The sequence below is a fragment of the Lepus europaeus genome, chromosome 22 (genome assembly GCF_033115175.1).
Source record: "Lepus europaeus isolate LE1 chromosome 22, mLepTim1.pri, whole genome shotgun sequence".
In the NCBI taxonomy this organism is placed as follows: Eukaryota; Metazoa; Chordata; class Mammalia; order Lagomorpha; family Leporidae; genus Lepus; species Lepus europaeus.
Window position 1 is genome coordinate 7049453 of NC_084848.1, and position 21486 is coordinate 7070938.

At 43.4% G+C, this 21486-nt stretch overlaps 1 protein-coding gene across 4 annotated transcripts in view; it reads left to right on the top strand.

The window, feature by feature from the left end:
* The window catches only part of ATG2B (autophagy related 2B), a 72810-nt gene that overhangs the window by 39321 nt on the left and 12003 nt on the right, over window positions 1–21486 (top strand). For all 4 annotated transcript variants that reach the window (XM_062181672.1, XM_062181673.1, XM_062181674.1 and 1 more), the window contains 15 exons: window positions 221–393; window positions 854–1004; window positions 2339–2538; window positions 2684–2764; window positions 4572–4678; window positions 4810–4902; window positions 6077–6147; window positions 6614–6687; window positions 6973–7143; window positions 9480–9621; window positions 12164–12366; window positions 13701–13927; window positions 15122–15230; window positions 16458–16652; window positions 17312–17413. In XM_062181672.1, coding sequence (XP_062037656.1) covers window positions 221–393; window positions 854–1004; window positions 2339–2538; window positions 2684–2764; window positions 4572–4678; window positions 4810–4902; window positions 6077–6147; window positions 6614–6687; window positions 6973–7143; window positions 9480–9621; window positions 12164–12366; window positions 13701–13927; window positions 15122–15230; window positions 16458–16652; window positions 17312–17413 — 2099 coding nt within the window. The remainder of the gene's footprint in view (window positions 1–220; window positions 394–853; window positions 1005–2338; window positions 2539–2683; window positions 2765–4571; window positions 4679–4809; window positions 4903–6076; window positions 6148–6613; window positions 6688–6972; window positions 7144–9479; window positions 9622–12163; window positions 12367–13700; window positions 13928–15121; window positions 15231–16457; window positions 16653–17311; window positions 17414–21486) is intronic.

The following is a 21486-nucleotide window of genomic DNA, read 5'->3' on the forward strand; positions in this document are numbered from 1 at the left end:
CACTATCGCTTAAATATGTTGTCTTTAGCGTGATAATGTACACATTGTTTAACGTTCAGGACTAAAAAGAAAAACATAGAAAGTACATTTTTATTGTTGTGTACATTCTTTGTTAAAATAAGCAGGTTATAAATATACAACATTTTCTTGAAAATCTGTAAGTTGCTGTTTTATTTCAGTGAGCGATCAGAACCTTGTAATTGTGTGTTTATTCTTGTAGATGAGGAAAGTGGATCTGAGGAGGAGACTTTGCAGTATTTTTCTACTATTGATCCCAACTATCGTTCCCGTAGGAAAAAAAAACTCGACTCTCAAAACAAGAACTCACAGAGTTTTCTCTCAGTTCTTTTGAACATTAATCATGGATTAATGGCGGTGTTCACAGATGTAAAGGTAGGATTTCAAACCCAGTGAATTTTTTAACATATCTTACTTTAAATAAATATACCGAACTATACATCCATGGATCGAACTCGGGTGAGGTTGCTTCAGGGACTGCGTGGTGCCAGCACTGTGGGGGATGTCGCCTACACTGCACGCCAGGCTTCGTGTGCGGCCCCCACTTTGGGAGATAATAGGTGCTGATTCTGCTTCTGGAGGTGATAACTGGTGATTGATCTGCTGTGAAAAGTCTGGAACCATTTGCCAGGAAGAATCGCACCTAGTGCTTAAATTACTGAGATTTTAGTACCGCCATAACTGTTCAAAAATTAGAGTGCTTTGCCATGATGTGGGAGATTTTCATCTAAGCTGAATCGAAAAGCTTCTTGCTTTTCTGCAAAAACATCTTAAAATTCTTACTTTTCAGCATGTTTACATAATAATTTCCATGTTTTTCTGATCTTTTCATTAGCAAGATAATGGAGATCTGTTGGAAAACAAGCATGGTGAATTCTGGTTAGAGTTCAATAGTGGCTCATTATTTTGTGTGACGAAATATGAAGGTTTTGATGACAAGCACTACGTTTGCCTTCATTCTAACAGTTTCAGTCTGTACCACAAAGGTAGGACAAATGTATGTTTTGCTCACTTCTGCTTACACACATTTGGATTTCTTGTTTAATAATCGACTAAGAATTTTGATACCAGGAATTATTTTCTGTGGGAAGTTTCTGATTTTACTGTTGAAGTAACACTTTCTGTAAATTAGAAGTTGATTTTTTTTTTCCCATGGCTTTATTGTGATATAACTCACGTATCATGCAGTTGGCCTATTTGAAGTTCACAATTCAGTGGTATTTTTGGTGTTTCACAGAGTTGTGCAGTTATCACTAAGTCACCCCCAGAGGAAGCTCCACATACTTTAGCTCTAACCCTCCACACTTAGAGGTAGCATTGAACAATCTCAGATCTCCATTCTGGCTCTGTGGATTTGCATATTCTGGAAGTTTCATGAAACTGTATATTATAATCATATAACATATAGTCTTCTCATTTAACTTGATGGTTTCAGGGTTCCTTTAAGTTTTATCAGTGCTTCATCCCTCTTTATCGTTGAATAATATTCCATTGCATAGATGTGCCATCTCTTACTTATCTTAGTTGATGGGACTTTATCTTTTTTTTCTTTCTTAAAGAACCTTTTGGTTTCAGGTACAAAATTTACCATTTTTTGAGTAGTTATCTGCCTAAGTTACCTTGTATGTATTAGTGTTTATGATATTTTCCTATATGAATTTAATTTTCCTAGCATTTTAGGGTCCTTTTTTTTTTTTAAGTTGTGTACCGCCAGTCATACCTTCACTAGCAAAGAGAAGTGGATTAACACTAGGATGGCTGGTACTTGGCCATCCTGCCTCCACGATTAGTTTATATTCAGTGGAAGTGCAGGTTGAGCATCCCTAATCTGAAAATCCAAAATCTGAATTCTAAAATCTAAAACTTCTTCAGTGCTGACACAGCATGATGGCACAAGTGGAGAATTCCACAGCTGACCTGACGTGCAGGCCAGAGTCAAAACACAGGTGCAGTGAAACTGTTGTATCCACGGATCTGCATGTGCATATGGTGAATATGAAGCATAAATGAACTTTTGTTTAGAGTTGGTCCTATCCAAGATATCTTCGTATGTATCTCTAGGATATATATATGTATATCCAATCTCTCTCTCTCTATATATATGCAAATATTCTATTTATGCAAATATTCTCTCTCTAAATATATGTAAATATTCTAAGGTCTGCAAAAGAAATCCAAAACCAAACCTTCTGGCCCCAGGTATTTCAGATAAGGGATATTCAACCTGTATGGATTTTTGTTTTGGGTTGCAGAAGTCAAAAACAATTCTAAAACTAATTTCAAGTAACCGTTAATATTTTCCCCTTGCTCTGGACCCCAGGTGTAGTGGATGGAGTGATTCTTCCCGCAGAAGCCCGCCTGCCCACTTCAGCCCGCCCGCACTGGTTGGAGCCTACCATCTATTGCTCTGAAGAAGATGGCCTCAGTAGAACTGCCACGGATGGGGTGGGGGGAGAGAATCCGAATATGCTCTCAGTGGCGGTGAAAATCCTGTGTGATAAGTCAGAGTCCAACACCAAGGTTTGTGTTTGAATGTTTATACCACTCAGTACTGCTGTCTGTCTGATCCCGAGCTGAGAACGATTGCAAGGAGGGGGGCACATTGTTGTCTTGAAAGCCGGCGGTGGGCAGGGTGGCAGATGCTGTTCTTTGCTGTTCCGTGCAGGAATGTCTCGTTGCTGTGGGACTGAGAGGAGCCACTCTGCAGCACGCGGTGCTCCCTGCTGGCCTCAGCTGGCACGAGCAGGTGAGTGCTGCTGGGGGTCGTGTTCTGTCTGTTCTACAACCACGTTGACACTCGCACAAGTTCACATGTACTATGTTCAGCTCAGAGAATCGTCACGTAGGAAATGCTGTCTGGAACCATTTCTTAGGTTAAAAAATGTAACAGTCTTGTTACCTCAGGATGTAATTGATTTTGTCCCTTAAATTTGGGTCCCTGGGGGCAAGTGTGTGGCCTAGCGGTTAAGACACTGGCTAATTCCCCTGTTCCATATCAGAGTGCTTGAGTTTGATTCCTGCTCTGCTTCTGATTCCATTTTCTTATAATGCATAATCTGGGAAGTTGCAGGTGATGGCGCCTGTACTTGGGTCCCTGCCACCCGTGTGGGAAGCCTGGTGGAGCCCCCAGCTCCCAGCTGTGGCCTGGCCCAATCTCAGCAGCTGTTGAGGGCAACTGGGGGATTAACCAGTGGATGAGAGAATGAGTGTTCTGTGTGTGTGTGTGTGTGTGTCTCCTCTCTGCCTCTCAAATCAAAATTTTTAAAATTTCTGTAATTAATTTCTAGCTGAATCACCACATAGGGTAATAAAATGCAATGTATTTTTCAGAGGAAATTTTGAATAAGTTAATTTTCTGTTACGTGATAATGAAAACTAGTACACTATGACTTTTATGGTCCTTAGAAAGAACTTCCCATTGTGCTGGAAAAATAATAAATTATTTTAGAACTTGAGTATTTTCAAACTGCTTTTCTCACAAGGATATCTGTCTCACTGTCTGTATGTCTGGTAGGAGTAGAAAGATTCGTATGAATACCACTGGCCGTCAGGGAGAGATTTGGCATCACCTCCTTGCTTGCTTAGATTAGAATTGAGAGTGGATGCTAATGAGAGGGACTGCTTTTCAGCCTGAGCTGGAAAGAAACTGAGGAAAATAATTTCCTTCAATCATGAGCTCTATAGAAAACCAGATTTTCCTAACAGTGGATTGTACAAGAAACCAGATTGGTAGTTATGTAATCTTAGCAAAATGTAGTTTTTCAAAGATTGCTGCAAGCAAAATAATGTGACAGTATGTTTTGCATAGCTTTGTTGTTTAACTCCTAAGATGTGCTTTTCTGAGGTTCCTGTATTGTTGCAGCTGTTGGATGGGCCTCTTCATTTATAATTTTTATTTTGTTCATATTTTTTAAAAATTATTTTTATTATATATTTGTAGTTGTGCAACATATTTTGATATAGTTAATGAAATGGTTACTATAGTCAAACAAATTAACATGTCTGTCACCTTCCATAGTTACTTTTCCAGGGGTGATGTGAGTACTTTCTGAAATGAATTTCTTCAGACTGACAATTAGCTTTTTCTTTTAGCATTGTGATTTTTTAAAAAATATTTATTTTATTTATTTGAAAGAGCCACATAGAGAGGCAGAGACAGAGAGGTCTTCCATCTGCTGGTTCACTCCTCAAATGGCTACAACGGCTGGAGCTGAGCCGATCTGAAGCCAGGAGCCAGGAGCTTCTTCCAAGTCTCCCACGTGGGTGCAGGGGCCCAAGGGCTTGTGTCATCTTCCGTTGCTTTCCCAGGTGCATTAGCAAGGAGCTGGATCAGAAGTGGAGCAGCTAGGACTTGCACTGCGGTGCCCATATGGGATGCCGGTGCTGCGGGCCGGGGCTTTAACTGGCTGCGCCACAGTGCCGGCCCCTAGCATTGTGATTTTACAATTGTTGCTTTTTGTGTAAGATATTTTGTTTTACATTGGTATTAAGGATATTATATCAAAACTTTTTTTTCTTCTAAAGCAGGGCATTTTATATTTTTGTGATTATAGATTTTATACTTTTTGAATATTGCTGATGAACCTGTTCTGGGATATAATCCTCCAACCTCACTTACGACTTTTCATGTTCATCTCTGGAGCTGTGCACTTGATTATAGGTAAGATCACAAATGGAGCAGACTGAGGTTTTTTGTTTAAATGATGTTCCACGTTTTGGAAGCTCACGTAACTCAGCAGGGTTTCTGCTGCCACATCCGGTTGATGTTCTGCTGTCTCTTTTTGGTACTAGGCCACTTTATTTGCCGATCCGCTCTCTTCTTACCGTGGAGACATTCAGCATTTCCAGTAGTGTTGCATTGGACAAATCCTCTTCTACTCTCAGGTACTGCGTTAGCTTCACCTTGTGTGCTCAGTGCAATGTTCAAACCGTACCGAAGGACGGTAGCCTACACCATCGTGTTAGGGGCTCAGTCTTCTGTCAGGAATCGTATTCTAGTGATACCCTTTCATTCAAATTCTCATTTTCTCCTTCTCACTTGACTCATTCCATCTACTCCTTTCATTATTACATTTCATTTTTAAGGAAGAAATTCTTGAGGTTCTTAGTTTGGTTTTTAAAACATACGGTAAACTTCCCATAATACTGTATCATTTGCACTGAATCTTTGTATACTCCACCTTTATAATTTAATAAAACATCTTAAATTTGGGCTTCTATTTAACAAAGGAAATGAGCAGGCATTTTGCCTAGTGGTTAAGATAACTGCACTCTGCACTAGAGTGCCTGGATTCCGTTCCTGGCTCGGACTCCTGGCTCCAGCTTCATGCCAGTGTGGGCCCTGGGAGATGGCAGTGATGGCTTGGGTGTGGAGTTCTTGCCACCACGTGGGAGACCTGGATTTTACGCCTGCCTCCCAGCTTTGGGCACTGACCCAGCTCTGACCACTGCGGGAGTTTGGAGAGTAAGCTGGTAGATAAGGGCACTTTCTCTCTCTTGTCTCTTGAATAAATAAAACTGTTTTTTAAAAAAGATTTTTAAATTTATTTGAAAGGTAGGATTACAGAGAGAGAGAGTGAGACACAGATAGAGCAAGATCTTCCACCCATTGGTTCAATCCCCAAATGACTGCAACAGCTAAGGCTGGGCCAGGCTGAAGCCAGGAGCCAGAAGCTTCATCTGAGTCTCCACGTGGGCGCAGGGGCCAAGGACTTGGATCATCGTCCACTGCTTTTCCAGGCCATAGCAGAGAGCTGGATTGGTAGTGGAGCAACTAGGACTTGAATCAACACCCATGTGGGATGCCAGCATCGCACCACTAGGCCACAATGACGGCCCCAATAAAACTATTTAAAGAATATAAAGAAAAAAAAACTTTCAAAAATTTAGAATTAATTTGAGCAGGTGATTTAATCTGATTTTGTGTGCCACATTGAGAACAGTGGGTGTCCGTCAGAAGCTGGGTATGATTTGGAAGAACACCCGGGGAGGTGTTCGGCGGTCATGTGACAGTGTATTCAAAGCTTTTTCAAGTGTTGCTGTTACGTTGTTTTCACAGAATAATCTTGGATGAAGCAGCTTTACATCTGTCTGACAAATGTAACGCTGTCGCTGTCAACCTGAGTAGAGGTAAGAGTTAAACAAGATCTGCAGTAGATGACCCCCGTTTTACTTTTTGCCTGTGACTATTTTGAGCATTTTAACTGGAATAATGCCAGTGAACTAAGGGTCTCATTAAAGATATTTTAAAGACTAAAGGGTTTTTAAGTATGTAATGGTCTTATGGTGTATATGCAGAGTTTTGATTCAGACACTGGGTTTTCAGTTTGAGATTGCAGTGTTCTTATCACATTCAGTTAAGTGCATAAGATTATATATGCCCTAAATACTTATTAAATGACAACTTTTTATTTCTAACGAAGATAAATTGTAGCAGGTTTCGAAGGATGAAACTGTATTTTCATTGTATCATAAACACTTTTGGCACTATCTGCAGTGAGTTTTAAAGGACTGCTAGTTTTATTGGGTGTTGGTTTGGTCGGCAGATTTTGAAAGCTGTACTCAGACGTCTTATTGATTACTTTGACAACCCTAGATTACGTGCGAGTGATGGACATGGGGCTTTTGGAATTAACCATAACTGCCGTCAAGTCCGATTCTGATGGAGAAGTAAGTACTGGAAGAAATGGAAATTGTTCTTGCAGTTCTGTTTTTTGAAAGATAAAAAAAAATTGCATTTGCCATAAAATTATTTTTCCACTTACTTAATTTTGGTCAAAAAATAGATTAAAAATGCTTTAAAATTCAGATTGAGTCATTATGAGTACATTTTTTTGCTGTGGCAAGACAAGTTATCGTATGTTCTATTTAATACGATTTTTTTTCAAGAGAAGAGATTTATTTTGTCTCTTACTTGGAAAACATTTTCATCCTTTTTCGTGGTGCCCTGTGCAGTCTGAGTCCTGCTTTGAGCTGCACTGTTCCAGCGACGTTGTCCACGTCAGAACCTGCTCAGACTCCTGTGCAGCCTTGATGAACCTCATTCAGTACATGGCGAGCTATGGGGACCTGCACGCACCCAGCACGGCGGAAGTGAAGCCTGGAGCCCCTCAGAGAAAGTCAAAGGTACAGCTGGCAGTGGTGCTCCCGCAGTTCCTGCCCTGTGAGTGACACGCGTCACTGAGGTCATGGTAATCAGAGCATAGAAGAGAAACTTTGGCTTAGAGGGTCAAGCTGCCACATGTGATGCCAGCATTCAATATGGCCACTCTGCTTCTAATCCGGCCCCCTGCTAGGGGCCTAGGAAAAGCAGCAAAAGATGGCCCAAGTGTTGGGCCCTGCCACCCAACTGGGAGACCCAGATGTAGCTCCTGGCTCCTGGCTTTGGCCTGGCCCAGCCCTGGCCTGGGGAGTAAACCAATGGATGGAAGATCTCTCTCTCTCTCTCTCTCTCTCTCTCTCTCTCTAACTCTGATTTTCAAATAAATAATCTTAAAAAAAAAAAAAAAAGAGAGAGAGAAAAGAATCTTTGAAAAGCTACCTCTGCTTGTCTTTCTGAGGCATGGGGTCCTTTTTGGAAGCCATTCTTCTGTGTGGTGTGTTTCCTTTCCAAGCAGTGGTCTTCTCAACCCACACTGAGTGGTCTCCATGGGTCCTCAGGGAAGAGAGAAAACATGTATTTTGTAAGAGCTTGGTATGAGCCAGTGTTAGGTAACAATGCCATGGAGGTCGAAGGGCAGCTCTTACTGCAGGATGCTTCTATTCTTTTTTAAAGATTTATTTTATTTATTTGAAAGACACAGTTACAGAGAGAGGTGACAGAGAGAGAGGGAGGGAGAGAGAGAGGTAAATGGCTGCAACTGAACTGAGCTGACCCGAAACCAGAGGTGCGCCGATCTGAAGCCAGGAGCCAGGCGCTTCCTCCGGGTCTCCCACGCGGGTGCAGGGGCCCAAGGACTTGGGCCATCTTCCACTGCTTTCTCAGGCCATAGCAGAGAGCTGGATTGAAAGAAGATCAGCTGGGTCACAAACCAGCACCCACATGGGATGTGTGTGCTGCAGGCCAGGGCTTCACCGCACTGCGCCACAGCGCAGCCCCAGGGTGTTTATTTCTATAATAGCATCTTCCCTACTTGGTTTCTGCAGTACTCCCCAGTTTTCAGTCTACTTCCTCATGTGTAACTTGCCAATGATAAGACTAGATGGTAAAGATTGTTCTTTTTTTTTTTTTTTTTTTTTTTGACAGGCAGAGTTAGACAGTGAGAGAGAGAGAGAAAGGTCTTCCTTCCATTGGTTCACCCCCAAAATGCCCGCTATGGCCGGCATGCTGCGCTGATCCGAAGCCAGGAGCCAGGTGCTTCCTCTGGTCTCCCATGCGGGTACAGGGCCCAAACATTGGGCCATCCTCCACTGCCTTCCTGGGCCACAGCAGAGAGCTGGACTGGAAGCAGAGCAACTGGGACAGAATCCAGCGCCCCGACCGAGACTAGAACCTGGGGTGCTGGCACCGCAGGTGGAGGATTAGCCTATTGAGCCGCGGCGCCGGCCAAAGATTGTTCTCTTTACAGAGGAATAAGTTCAGACCCAGAGATTTTGAGTCCTTTGCCCTAGTCAGTAGCAGAAACAGCCTCAAACCCAGATATTGTGGTTCCCAGTTGGATGCTTTCTTACGTCCTGATTGTCCCCTTTCTGACTGCTCTCCCGTCTGGATCGCGTCCTGCCCGTGTTTCTGCACGGCCTCCTTGTGCCCAGAGTTCTCTGCCCTGGGGTGCGGTGCCTTGGACGCTCTGACTGGCACGGGGCTGGCTTGTTCAGGAGCACCTCACACCTCACCTGTGTTGCGCTGCCGTGTGGCTCCTCGCTCCTGCTGTCCTTCACTGAGAACGTGACTTAGGACGTTACCTCTTCCCGTGTATTCTCTGTTTGAAAGCATTCTCTAGTTCACTAAAAGTTACTTCCTTTAACTTGGATTTTAGAGTCATGCTCACATTTAGAAGCGCGGCTTGGGTTTGACGTTGACTTGAACCTGGGATTGAACTCTGCAAATCCCCTCTTGTCTGTGCCCCTACTGTCTTCCAAGAAATACGGCTTTGACCCACGGTGGCTTTGTCTTGAAGGGTGAAAGTCACTGCACTGGTCAGACGCTAGCAGATTAGACTTGACTTAGTGTCCTCCTCTTCCCCAGCTTCTCCACTTTTTCCATCACTCCTCTTTTCTGATCACCTCAGGATCCCAGTACACTCTGCTGGCTTGCGGTGATGACATGTTTATTTGTATTTCCCAGTAGCTGTTAGGGTGGTAGTATTGATGCTAAACACTTGGACATGGAGCAACTGCTGGGCAGAGTATAGACAAATGAGTAAGTTCTTATTCCTGGTGTTTTGTAAAAGATGGCATATTTCTAGGATACAATAAACTGCTTAAGAGAATTTTCAAGTATTCATTCGGCTTTGTGTCTATAGGTAGATTCTGGTGGCCGCTCATCCTCCCGTGGTCCAGTGCTTCCTGAAGCAGATCAGCAGATCTTACGAGACCTGATGAGTGATGCTATGGAGGAGATCGATATACAGCAAGCCACTTCCTCTGGGAAACCGCAGGCCAATGGTAAGACCAGATGTCTCTGTTCTATGTTGCTGTAACACAATACCTGAGACTGGGTACTTTATAAAGAAAGGCTTATTTGGCTCCTGATCCTGGTGGTGGGGAAATCTGGCTGTGCCACAGTGTGGTGGAAGAGCAGACAGGAAATGGCTGCATGCAGAGGGACCGAGCCTGTGGGCTGGCTTCCCTGGGCACAGCCTGTTCCTGAGAGCTGGTCCTGTCCACCCCACTCCCAGCAGACAAGCGTGGGTCCTTCCCAGGTGGGTGCCCCCGTGATCTCATTGCCTTCTAGGCCCCTCTGCGTAGAGCACCTCCTATGAGTACTGCTAGGATGGGGCCACGCCCCCAGCACGTGGACCAGCACCAGGCTCTCCATCTGGGAGCACTGATGTGCAGCTGGGGCTTCCGTGGTTTGTGTTCTCGTGTATTCTTCAGTAGGCAACTTAGGAACACATCTGAGTTTGGTGAATTTTTATCAACTTGTGTTTATTGAGTGTCCAGTAGATACAGATCTCTGGCCAGGGTGATGTGCAAAGACAAAGCTTACGTTTTCTAGTAGCTTAGGGCCTACAGACAGCAGTTAGCATGGTGTGGACACTGGCACACAGAATGCCGTTAGGAAACACAGGTGTTGTACATGCACTACTGTTGTGTGGAAAGCTTGGAATAGCTTCATTAGATTTTGTGAAGGTGAGCTGAGTTGCCTTTACAGTGGATAGAGTTTCAGCCCATAGGGAGGAGGGAGAAGGTGGTTCTGTCAAGGTCATTACCATCAGCAGAGCACACACACAGATGTGTGGGTGTTGCTGGAGCAGAAATTCCCTTCTGACTGAAAAGAACCAGATCCTGAAGTTGGATGAAGCAGGGAGGCAAGAGATGACGAGTGATTTCTGAAGGCCAAAGAGAAGCACCTAGGGGCCGGCGCTGTGGCGCAGCGGGTTAAAGCCCAAGACTGTAGTGCCGGCATCCCATGCGGGCACGGTCTGAGTCCCAGCTGCCCCTCTTCCAATCCAGCTCTCTGCTATGGCCTGGGAAAGCAGTGGAAGATGGCCCAGGTGCTTGGACCCCTGCACCTGTGTGGGAGACCCGGAAGAAGTTCCTTGCTCCTGGCTTCAGATCTGCACAGCTCTGGCCATTGTGGTCATCTGGGGAGTGAACCATCAGATGGAAGACCTCTCTGTCTTTCTCTCTCTCTGCCTCTCTGTAACTCTGGCTTTCAAATAGAATAAATAAATCTGAAAAAGAGAAGAACCTAAATGTTCAGCATCTCTTTCAAAGGTGGTTTTCTAACCTGATGCACATAACTGTTTCTATATATTAGGAAATCTTGATTTTCAAATATTATTTCAAAGTGTTATAAAACTTTAGCTTTAACTAATGCTCTCATTGTACTTTAGGATGAGTTAGAAATAAGGAAGCAATCTGGGGTTCTCACTTCCTATATACTACATCATTTGTAATAAATATTAGCAGCTACCTGCATTATGGGGGAAAGGATATTTAAACAGATTCGATCACCATACAAGGCTCTGCCAGACTCTTAGAAGGATAGCTCTCAGAGGTGCTGCCGTGGAAGAATTGAAAATCTCATCTGTGAGCCTTTTTTTTTCTTTTTAAAGATTTATTTATTTGCTTGAAAGGCAGAGTTACAGAGAGAGAGAGAGAGAGAGAGAGAGAGAGAGAGAGAGAGGTCTTCCATCCAATGGTTCACTCACCAGATGGCCGCAATGGCCAGAGCTGTACCAATCCAAAGCCAGGAGCCAGGAGCTTCTTTCAGGTCTCCCACATGGGTGCAGGGGCCAAGGAATTGGGCCATCTTCTGCTTTCCCAGGCCACAGCAGAGAGCTGGTTTGGAAGTGGAGCAGCCAGGATTCAAACTGATGCCCATATGGGATTCCAGCACTGCAGGTGGTGGCTTTACCGGCTATGCCACAGCGCCAGCTCCACGCCTCTTGAGGCCAAAAGGTCTCTGTCTTCATTTGGTGTTTTCAACTGCACCATAGTGCTTAGTTGAAATGAATGAATGGAGAAGGAGTTAGTGACCCTAATATAGAATATAAAGGTATAAAACTTGTTATTCCATTCAGGTTTTGGCATACAGGTTACATTTTGTATTGCTTGTGTCGAGAGAGCTGTCGAGAACAGACGTCCATTTGGGGTATCCAGTGCCCCAAGAACCAATCTCTTGTTTGTTGCTTCCAGTCCGTGCTCTCCTCTTCTGACTCCCTCCCCCTTCCCGGCCTGGTGCTTCCCTGATGCCAAGTGGCTGACAGGGAACTGTCTGCTTCTCATTTGCTGTTTTCTTAGCTCCAAATGTGTCGTTAGTGTTTTGTTAGTTGTCTTTAATGTTTTTTTGCCTTTTGCTGAGCTGCTTTGGGGCAGGCTATTTCAGCTTTCTCTCAGCTTCAGATTCACAGGTTACTGTAAGAGATAAATGAGATACTTCAGGTGAAGGCAGTCAAATAGCATCTACCCGGTGTATGATTAATGAGTGTTATTGCTGTGGATGTGCCGGAGTGTGCCAGTGTGTGATCTTTTTATCTAGGTGTTTTGGATGAAATTTCTCAAATCCAGGAGCCTTGCTGCTCCGACCTCTTCCTGTTTCCGGATGAGAGTGGGAATGTGTCCCAGGAGCCTGGTCCCACCTACACCGCGTTTACTCACCACTTGATTGGTGATGCAGTGACAGGTGCGCCCACTGAAAATGATGACTTTTGCATCCTATTTGCACCAAAAGCCGCCCTCCAGGTAATAAATAAATTGATAACATCATTGAGCCTTAAAATGGCATTACAGATTGAATTGACTAAAAGGTACCTGAAGAAGACTTTTAACATTGTGTTAACTCTTTATAGTGTACAATTACTTTGCTTTGTAATTTATTGTTGGCACTTTGTAAATGTTTTCTTTTATTATTTCTATGACATAGTCTTTATAGACTGATGAATGCTCATCATTTGCAAAATTTTCTACATGAATATTGAACTGTTACATATGTACCCGTGTTATATGTGTTAACAGGACTTGTCAGGGTTATGAAATGGCAGAAAGATGAGCTGCAGAGTGTTAGTGTAAGAATAGATGAGGTGTGGTTTGTGTGAAGACTGCTGGTTGATATGGGAATATTTTGAAATCATGCATTTATGGAGTCTTCAGAAAGTTCATGAAGAATGCATATTATATAGAAACTATGGATGGAGGTGTAGTGGATAAACCGCCACCTGCAACGCTGGCATCTGATATGGGTGCTGCTACAAGTCCCGGCTGCTCCACTTCTGATCTAGCTCCCTGCTAACGGCCTGGGAAGGCAGCAGCGGAGGGCCCAACTGCTTGGGCCTCTTCCTCTTCACTTGTGTGTGAGACCCGGATGAAGTTCCTGGCCCCTGTCCTTTGGGGGAGTGAACCAATGGATGGAAGACACCTGTCTATCTCTCCTCTCTCTCTCTGTCTCTGTCTCTCTATCCCTGACCTTCAAATAAATAAATATTTAAAAACAAAAAGAAACTGAATGGATTTTAAAAATATTTTGTACTAAAATACACTTAATTTTAATTTCATTTTCCATAAACTTTTTGAAGTATCCTAGTATGTGCACTTGTGTGTGTATGTGTGTGTGTGTATAATTGTAGTAGATGACAATATTTAGTAAGTTCTAAGAACCTTCTAGTTAAATATTAAAAACCAAATTAAACCAAACTCAGGATAAATCTATTGTTAGCAACATTAATTGTATAAATTTGTCAGGTTTTGATCTAGAATGCATTATTGACTTTAAATTAAATAATAGAATACACACACATACACACATTCAATTTGTACCTTTTTATTATAAAACAAATAGTAAAAACCAAATTGTTAAACTATAAAAAACCTTGATGGATTGACTTACATGGAACAGAAGAAGCATTCATTTTATGGATAGGAAAAGCATAATATCTTATGTGATGATTAATGCCTGTACTTACCCTCCTACTTTATATATTTAAATTGTTAACAAGAATGTAGAACCGAGACATCATCCTGAGAAGTGCAGCATAACCAGTTGTTCTTAATGAGATGAGTGTGTTACCTGTTTGTTTTAGGAGAAGGAGGAAGAACCAGTGATAAAGATCATGGTTGATGACACAATTGTGATAAAAGACAATTATTTTAGCGTGCCTGTTAAGAAGACAGATAGCAGCAAAGCCCCATTGCACTTTCCACTCCCCGTAACTCGGTATGTCGTTAAGGAAGTCTCTCTCGTCTGGCATCTTTATGGAGGAAAAGATTTCGGAGCAGGACCCCCTACTTCTCCAGCAAAAAGTTATGTGTAAGTTAATTTCTATAGAACTTTGTTAGGTCAACATGTTCTTTTTATAGAAAAATATATAGAATTTGTCACTTGAAGAATAATATAGACTGTAATTTAAATGTTACTTCTTTTCATTTTAAAGATTTATTTTATATATTTGAAAGGCAGAGTTACAAAGAGAGAGAGAGAGGGAGAGAGACAGAGCTCTTCCATCCATTGGTTCACTCCCCAAATGGCCACAACCGCCAAGACTGGGCCAAGCTTAGGCCGGGAGCCAGCAGCTTCTTCCAGGTTTCCCACGTGGGTGTCGGGGCCCAAGCACTTGGGCCATCTTCCACTGCTTTCACAGGCACATTAGCAGAGAGTTGGATCAAAAGTGGAGCAGCTGGGACTCGAACCAATGCCCGTATGGGATGCCAGAGTCGCAGGCCACGGTTTTACCCGCTACGCCACAGTGGCAGCCCTTAAATGATGTTCTTAAAGTTTCCCAATTGTGAGCTTATTTATATTTTTACTAAAATGTTGACTTATGATTTTCAGTCAGCAAAAATTTTCAGGTACGTACCATGTTCCTCTTCACAAAAATATATAAGATCCAGACTTGCCCTCAATTCCAAAGGGAGAGACAGCCCTGGGGACGAGTGCGGGCAGTGGAGTCGAGTGGGTGTGTCAGGAGGCAGAGACCATGCGCCCCCAGGTCGCACATCCAGCAGAGGCCGTGTCAGTGAGTGCGGAAGAGAATGGAGTGGAGGGGATAGACATGGGGGGACCGGGAGAGCAGGGGCAGCACGGAGCAGCGGCGTGCAGCACAGTGGTTCAGCAACTTTTAAACGTGATTCTCAAACACGCCAGGCCTCCTGGAGTCCTCGGTTGCTTCAGCTGGGGTTTCTGGGACTCTGAAGGGTCTCTGGAGTAACAAGAGGCTCCTAAAGGGCTTCATTTCTAAGTGTATTTTGTTAAATGGAGCCCAGCCTCATATTTGGTTTTTTATTTTAGAGTATTTAACAGGCAGATGACTCTAGTGGCAGTAATTAATGAATGTTTTAGTCTCCTACATGTGTAAGATACAGTTCTGATTCATAGAGCATCTGGCAAAACCTCCTGATAGGTTTGTGATCTTACGTTCCCTTTTCACCGTATTACGTTTCCAGATGTCGTTCATTGACTGTCAGCGAATCTTCCTTTGACAAAGGGTGTTTCTCTTGTTTTCAGGAGTCCGCACAGTTCACCTTCTCACACACCCACAAGACACGGCCGCAGTACAGCGTGTGGCGGGAAAGGAAGGAACCATGACTTTTTAATGGAAATACAGTTAAGCAAGGTGAGAAGCTGTTCTGAAAGGGAAAACCCACTAAGTAGGAGCGTCGGTGGGGGTTCTTTGAGTACTCCCCGCCTCCAGCCCCTGAAGAGTCTCTTGAGCCTTAAAATCCGTCTTTGTTTTCTGTTGCTGTAACAAATGCCACAGATTGGGTAATTTATGAAGGAACGACATCCATTGAGCACAGTCTGGGAGGCTGGGACGTCTGGGGCAGGGGGGAGGGTCTGCCGAGGGCCCGTGTTGATGTGGCAGGAGAGGGGCAAGTGGGCACATGGGAGACAGTGGCCATCAGGCCCTGCGTGTCCTTTATGAAGAGCCCGCTCCCACGGTAATGGCACGAACTCATTCATCCCCTCTGGAAGGCCTCGCCCCCTCGTGCTGGTGGAGTCGAATGGCAGTGGACTTCAGCGTGAGCGCTGGAGGGCACCTTCAAGCCAGACCTTAGCAAGTCCCAGCCCTTCGCACAGTGCAAGGGTCTCGTATAAACGCTTCCCTCTTTTTCTCTCTCGAGCATTCTAAGAAGCCTGAGGTGTTTTACATTTTGTGTCCTGGGCTATCCCTGGAGCGGTGGCTCTCAGAATACCCTGGAGGGTTCTGGGCCCCAGCCCAGGGTTTCTGAGTCATAGGTCAGAGGTAGGGTCCAAGAATTTACATTTTTAGTGAGTTTTCAATGATGCTGGTATTACTTTTCCCAGGCCACTTGGGCACTGCTGCCCTGGAGTCCCTGTTTGCGGGGGGAGGGGGTGGGTGTGCTGCAGATCTCTGGTGAAACCCTGACGGCGTTGCATACCGAATTCTGTCCGCTTGTCTGAGGTGACCAGGTCACGTTTTAGGAGTGTTACGTTCAGTTGTGTCTTTGGCCACTCCTGGAACTTGAACTCTGCCTCCATTGGTTCATTTTCATCGGCTTCATTGGTATGCAGGATGATAATTTTATGTCTTTTTCCTATTGCAGATTTTGTTTGAAAAGGGTAAGTGATTTTACCAAGGTTAAACAAGAAATGTCAGTCAGTCACGCTTATCCACTTACCTGTGTAAGGTAGGGCGCACGTAGGTCAGTAAAACAGTGAGCTGAACAAAGGAAGGGGTGTCAGCAGGTTGAGTTCTTTGAAAGTGGAATAAGCTAAGGTAGAATTCAGAGAAAATGAGCGATAGTTTACATTTTAAGGAGAAAATCTAATTTAAGTAAAATGTAGAGATTGCTTTGTGTTCTCTCCCTCGTCTGTGAAGGTGAAGTTTCAGCACGAGGTCTACCCGCCCTGCAAACCCGAGTGCAGCCCCAGTCTCGCGGAGCACCCGGTCTCCCGGCAGGTGTTCGTCGTGCAGGACCTTGAAATCCGAGACCGCCTGGCAGCGTCACAAATGAACAAGTTCCTGTACCTTTACTGCAGCAAGGAGATGCCTCGGAAAGCTCATTCGAACATGGCAAGCCTCTTCTTTTGATGTTGTTATATTAGCTTTGGAAAAGTGTTCTCATTGTATCTAACTGCAGAAGAATTACAGTGGGAAAAATTAAAAATTTAATATGAAAAAAATCCCTTTTAATTGTGCTACTTGAAGTTTTATGCTTAAAAAGTCATTTTCCATGTCCCTGTATGTATATGTACATGCATATTAATATGTATATGCATATGTGTATGTATATGTATGGCCAACATATTGCTACATGAGGAAAACCAGAAGTCTACTGATACGTGAGGAAAACACCGACACAAACTGTTTGGTGTTGCTGGAAGTGTTCCAGGTTTCTGACACTTCTTTACATTTCGTTAAGGCAGAAGTGATGAGCCTAGGCCACGTGCTTCTTCATAGGGACAGACTGGCGCATGGGCCTATAGGTACGTTGCAGGTTCAGCTCCCTGGAGCCTGCAAGTACCACGTGCCATTTGCAATATTGCATTGAGACAGAGTCCACACGTTTCATCAGATTCTTGAAGAAGTTGTGACCCCAGTAAATTTAACTGAGGCTTTTAAGAAAAGAGGGTAAAGGATTCCACTTTTTGTTCTCCAATAGGAATAGGATTTTTTCTTCTGTGTTAATGAGAGCAGGGTCATGATATCTTTGGGGTAAACTGTTTTTGCAGCTGACAATCAAGGCCTTGCACGTGCGCCCGGAGTCTGGCAGGTCACCCCAGGAATGCTGCCTGAGAGTGTCGCTGATGCCGCTTCGCCTCAACATCGACCAGGTTTGCCAGGGGACCCACCGCATTCAGGACGGGGCAGCTGAAGTGTTTATCGCTGTTGTCTTTACAGAAGTCGCGCAGTTAGAGCGCACTTCTGGTAAAGAACTGGGCGGACTCACTAAGTGTTTGCGATTTGAACTACTCGGTGGCTTTTTGATGTGGAATTCACTGCCTGCTCCTGTTCTCTTCCTTTCGTACGGACTCCTGACTATGTACCTACATTTTCTCGTGGTAAAGGGCTCCCTGATGCGTTGAATGGTGTCAGATCCCATGCTCCCATGCCTTGATTGCAGCAGGTGGAGAAGTTTTTCCTGCCCTGAACAAATCCATAAATTGTCACTTGAAAGAGATCCCAGAGATGTATGGAAGGGCATAAAGAAATCCACTTTCCCACGTTCCACCGGCATCCCATTGAATCCTTCTGGACTCGTTTGACCCAGAAAGCTGTTTAAGACATAGTTGGTGCCTCTTCTAGAAGCTTAAGATATACAAAAATAAGATGCTTGTTATAGTATAGTGTATGGGGAAGAATATGGTTTGGAGTTAGATCTGGATTGAAATCTCAGCTCTGTAACTAACTAGTAGTGTAACTTTGGGTAAGTTACCTAGCCTCTCCAAGCCTCAGTTTCCCATTGATAAAATGGAAGAAATAGTAATATGTTTACCACATTTTTTTTAAATGAGGATTAGGTAGACTAGTGTATGAAAACATCCAACTTGGTGCTGGCACTGTTTTGTAGTAAGGATGATCAGGAATGTTAACTGTTGCGGTTATGAACCGAAGCATATAACAATTACAGCACAAAAATGGAGTTTTTAAAAAAATCTATTTTTAAATAACAAAGTCCTATTCATAGACCTTTCTATTGATACAGGTTTGGAGGTAGATTGTTTATTTTTGGAGTGGCATTAATTATTTGCTTAAATAATAGTGACTGGTTTTCATTATTATTTAAACAACTAAAAACAAGTACCAGGTATTTCAGGAGTAGCTTAAATAATTATATTGCAAACAAAATTGAGTACCTATCTTAGAGAAAATATACTATGAAGTAAAGACATTATATAACTACATTAATGCTAGAAGTCTCTGAACCATCAGATGTGCTAATTAGTACTTTAGATTTAGGTGTGTGTGTGTGTGTGTGTTTTATTTTTTGTTTTTCCTTTTAATAAAAATGTGTTTGTTTGACAGGCAGAATGACAGAGAAGGAGAGAGAGATCTTTCATTCACTGCTTAACTCCCAAAATGGCTATAACAGCTGGGGTTGGGTCAGGCAAAAGCCAAGAACCTGGAACTCCATCAGGGTCTCCCACACAGGTGGGAAGACCCCAGGCACATAGGTCATTTTCCTCTGCCTTTCCAGGCACATTAGCAGGGAGCTAGATTGGGAGTGGAGCAGCCAGAACTAGAATCAATACCACAGGTTGCTGGCTTGCAAGCACCTTGCACTGGTGTGCCACAAGGCTGGCCCCTAAATTTAGTTTTTTTCATTATGTGAAGAAAATATTTTGATATCCATATTTTAATTTAATAAAAATTGCCCTAGTAGAAATACCAGGAGGTATTTATAGGAAAATTCATGTGTGGAATAAGATACATTTTCGTGGTATGACTCCCATACTTAGCAAGCATAATTTTCTCTAGTAGAACAGCATAATTTCTTTAGAACTATAAAACATTATGAATTTAAAATGAAAGAAGGAAGTAACTTTTATGACTAAACCTAGGAAGAATGAGAAATAATTCCCCAAAGTGTGAAACTTGGGAAAAAACTATGCTACAAACACATAAGCCTTAATGAGACCCATTAGTAAACAAAGCAGTCCTTTTTACTTTACTTTGCATCTTCTAAGATTGACCGTATTTTGAAGTAGCAGTCACCTGAGTAGAAAACCAAGAATTTCGGTTCATTTTTTTTCTTGTGAAAACAAATTAATTGATGACTGATAAAGCTTTAGTTAATATTTTTCTAACCAAGTACATGTCTTCTCCGTTCATTTTAATTGAAAAGAAGTGTGAAAGCAACAGTTGTGTCCTGCTGCCCTGCTGTTGGAGCTCAGTGTGCCCCTAGGGTAGGCAGCAGACAGGCAGATAGGTGACTTCACTGAGGGCTTCAGTGGATGAGGGGGTCACACAGGTAGGCAGCTGAGATCTGAACTGAAGACGGCCAGACTTCCTGACTCTTCTGGTCTAATGCTCATGTTAGTGGGTGCTGCCTGGAAATCTGCAGGACAAGTATCCTTGTCCCAGGATGCTGAGGATTTAAAGATGAATAAGATGTCCTTATTCTCAAAGGTCTGTATAATGGGAAGATGACATAAAACAGGTAATTGTAATATGCTGTGGTGATCCAAGTGATAGAGATAGGCATTGCATGACCTGCACAGCCAGCAGAGCCTCCTGAGCGAGGCCTGCAGTTTGGATGGGGTAGGATGGACAGGAAGGGGCTCTCTGGAGGTGGTGATGATGGTCAAGACGGGTCTTGAGTGTACTGGAGTTAGACAAGTCAAATTCGCCTTCTGATTTTTTTTTTTTTTAAGATTTTTAAGATGGCCATGACAGCCAGGTTGAAGCCAGGAGCCCAGGATTCCACCTGAGTCTCCATGTGGGTGGCAGGGACCCAGCTACGTGGGCCATCAGGCACATTAGTAGAAATGTTGGATCCAAAGCAGAGTAACTGGGACTCAAACTGGATGTAGGCATTCCAGGTGGAGGCTTAACCTGTGGCTCAACGACCATTCCTCCACAGACTTTTCTGAAGTAACTCTTGTCTTTCACTATGTGGATATCAGATAGATCAGTGTGTTTATCTGTGCACCTGCTGATTTATCTGTGAGTTGTTTCTGGTTTTGGCTTTTAGGAATAAAGCTGTATGTAATTTGGGAACTTGTCTTTTTATAGAAATGTTTTCATGTCTGTTACGTAGAAGGGTTGTAGGAAAGGGGTATGTATTATAGAAATGTTTTCATTTCTCTGTTATGTAGAAGGGTTGTAGGAAAGGGGTATATTAAACTATCGCAAGAAGCTGCCTCACAGTGGATGTGTCATTGAGCATTCCCACCGGCAGCCCAAGAGTGCAGCTGCTTTCTCCGCTTCCAAACTGATGTTGTCATCTTTTAAATCCTAGCTGTGTGTGTGTTTCTTTATTTGAAAAGTAGAGTTAGAGAGAGAGAGAGAGAGAGAGAGAGAGAGAGAGAAATCCTCTGGTTCATTCCCCCAAAGAATGAGAGAGAGAGAAAGAGATCTTCCATCCTTTGGTTCACTCCCCCAAATGGCTACAATGGCTGAGGCTGGGCCAGGTCAAAGCCAGGAGCCTGAACTCCATCCATCCTGGTCTCATATGTAGGAGGCAGGGACCCAAGTACTTGGGTCATCACCTGCTGCTTTCCCAGGTGCATTAGCTGGAGCTGGATTGAGGTGGAGCAGCTGGGGCTCTAACTGGCGCTCACACAGGATGCTGGTGTTGCAGGTGAGCGCCCTAACTAGTGCCAGCCCCAGATCTTAGCAATTTTACGTAACGTTGCCTGTTACCTTAGTTTGGATTCCCCTGGTGACTAGTGATTTTGAATGTCTTTTCATGTGGTTATTAGCCATTTTTGTATCTTCTTTTCTGAGATGTCTGTGTAGTTCAAGTTTTAAAATTGGATTATTTGTCTTACTGATTTATAATAAATTTAGTGTAACACCACTGACAACATTTTGCGAAGCTGGTAATTCATATTTCTTTGTTATTTTGTGCATTTGTGTTGAAATTGGAGAAGAACTATTCTCTTTAGCCTTCTTTTTTTCTTAGAGCAAATTGATACCTGAAATTTTCTGCTTTTTTAAAGGCACTCTTGGAGTCAAAAGATTTATAGTATTAAAATATCACCACCTACTGGCCAAGAATGGCATCTACAGCCTAATTCGTTAACTAATGCTTGATATAGCTAATGTGTGTGACATGAATAATGTGTACGATTGATACACGAACATGTTTCGGTAGGCTTCACCATAAAATGGCCAGTCCACAAACCCGTCACCTGCTGCAAAGCCACAGTAGCTCCACTGTTGCTGTGATGACCCGGCTGCT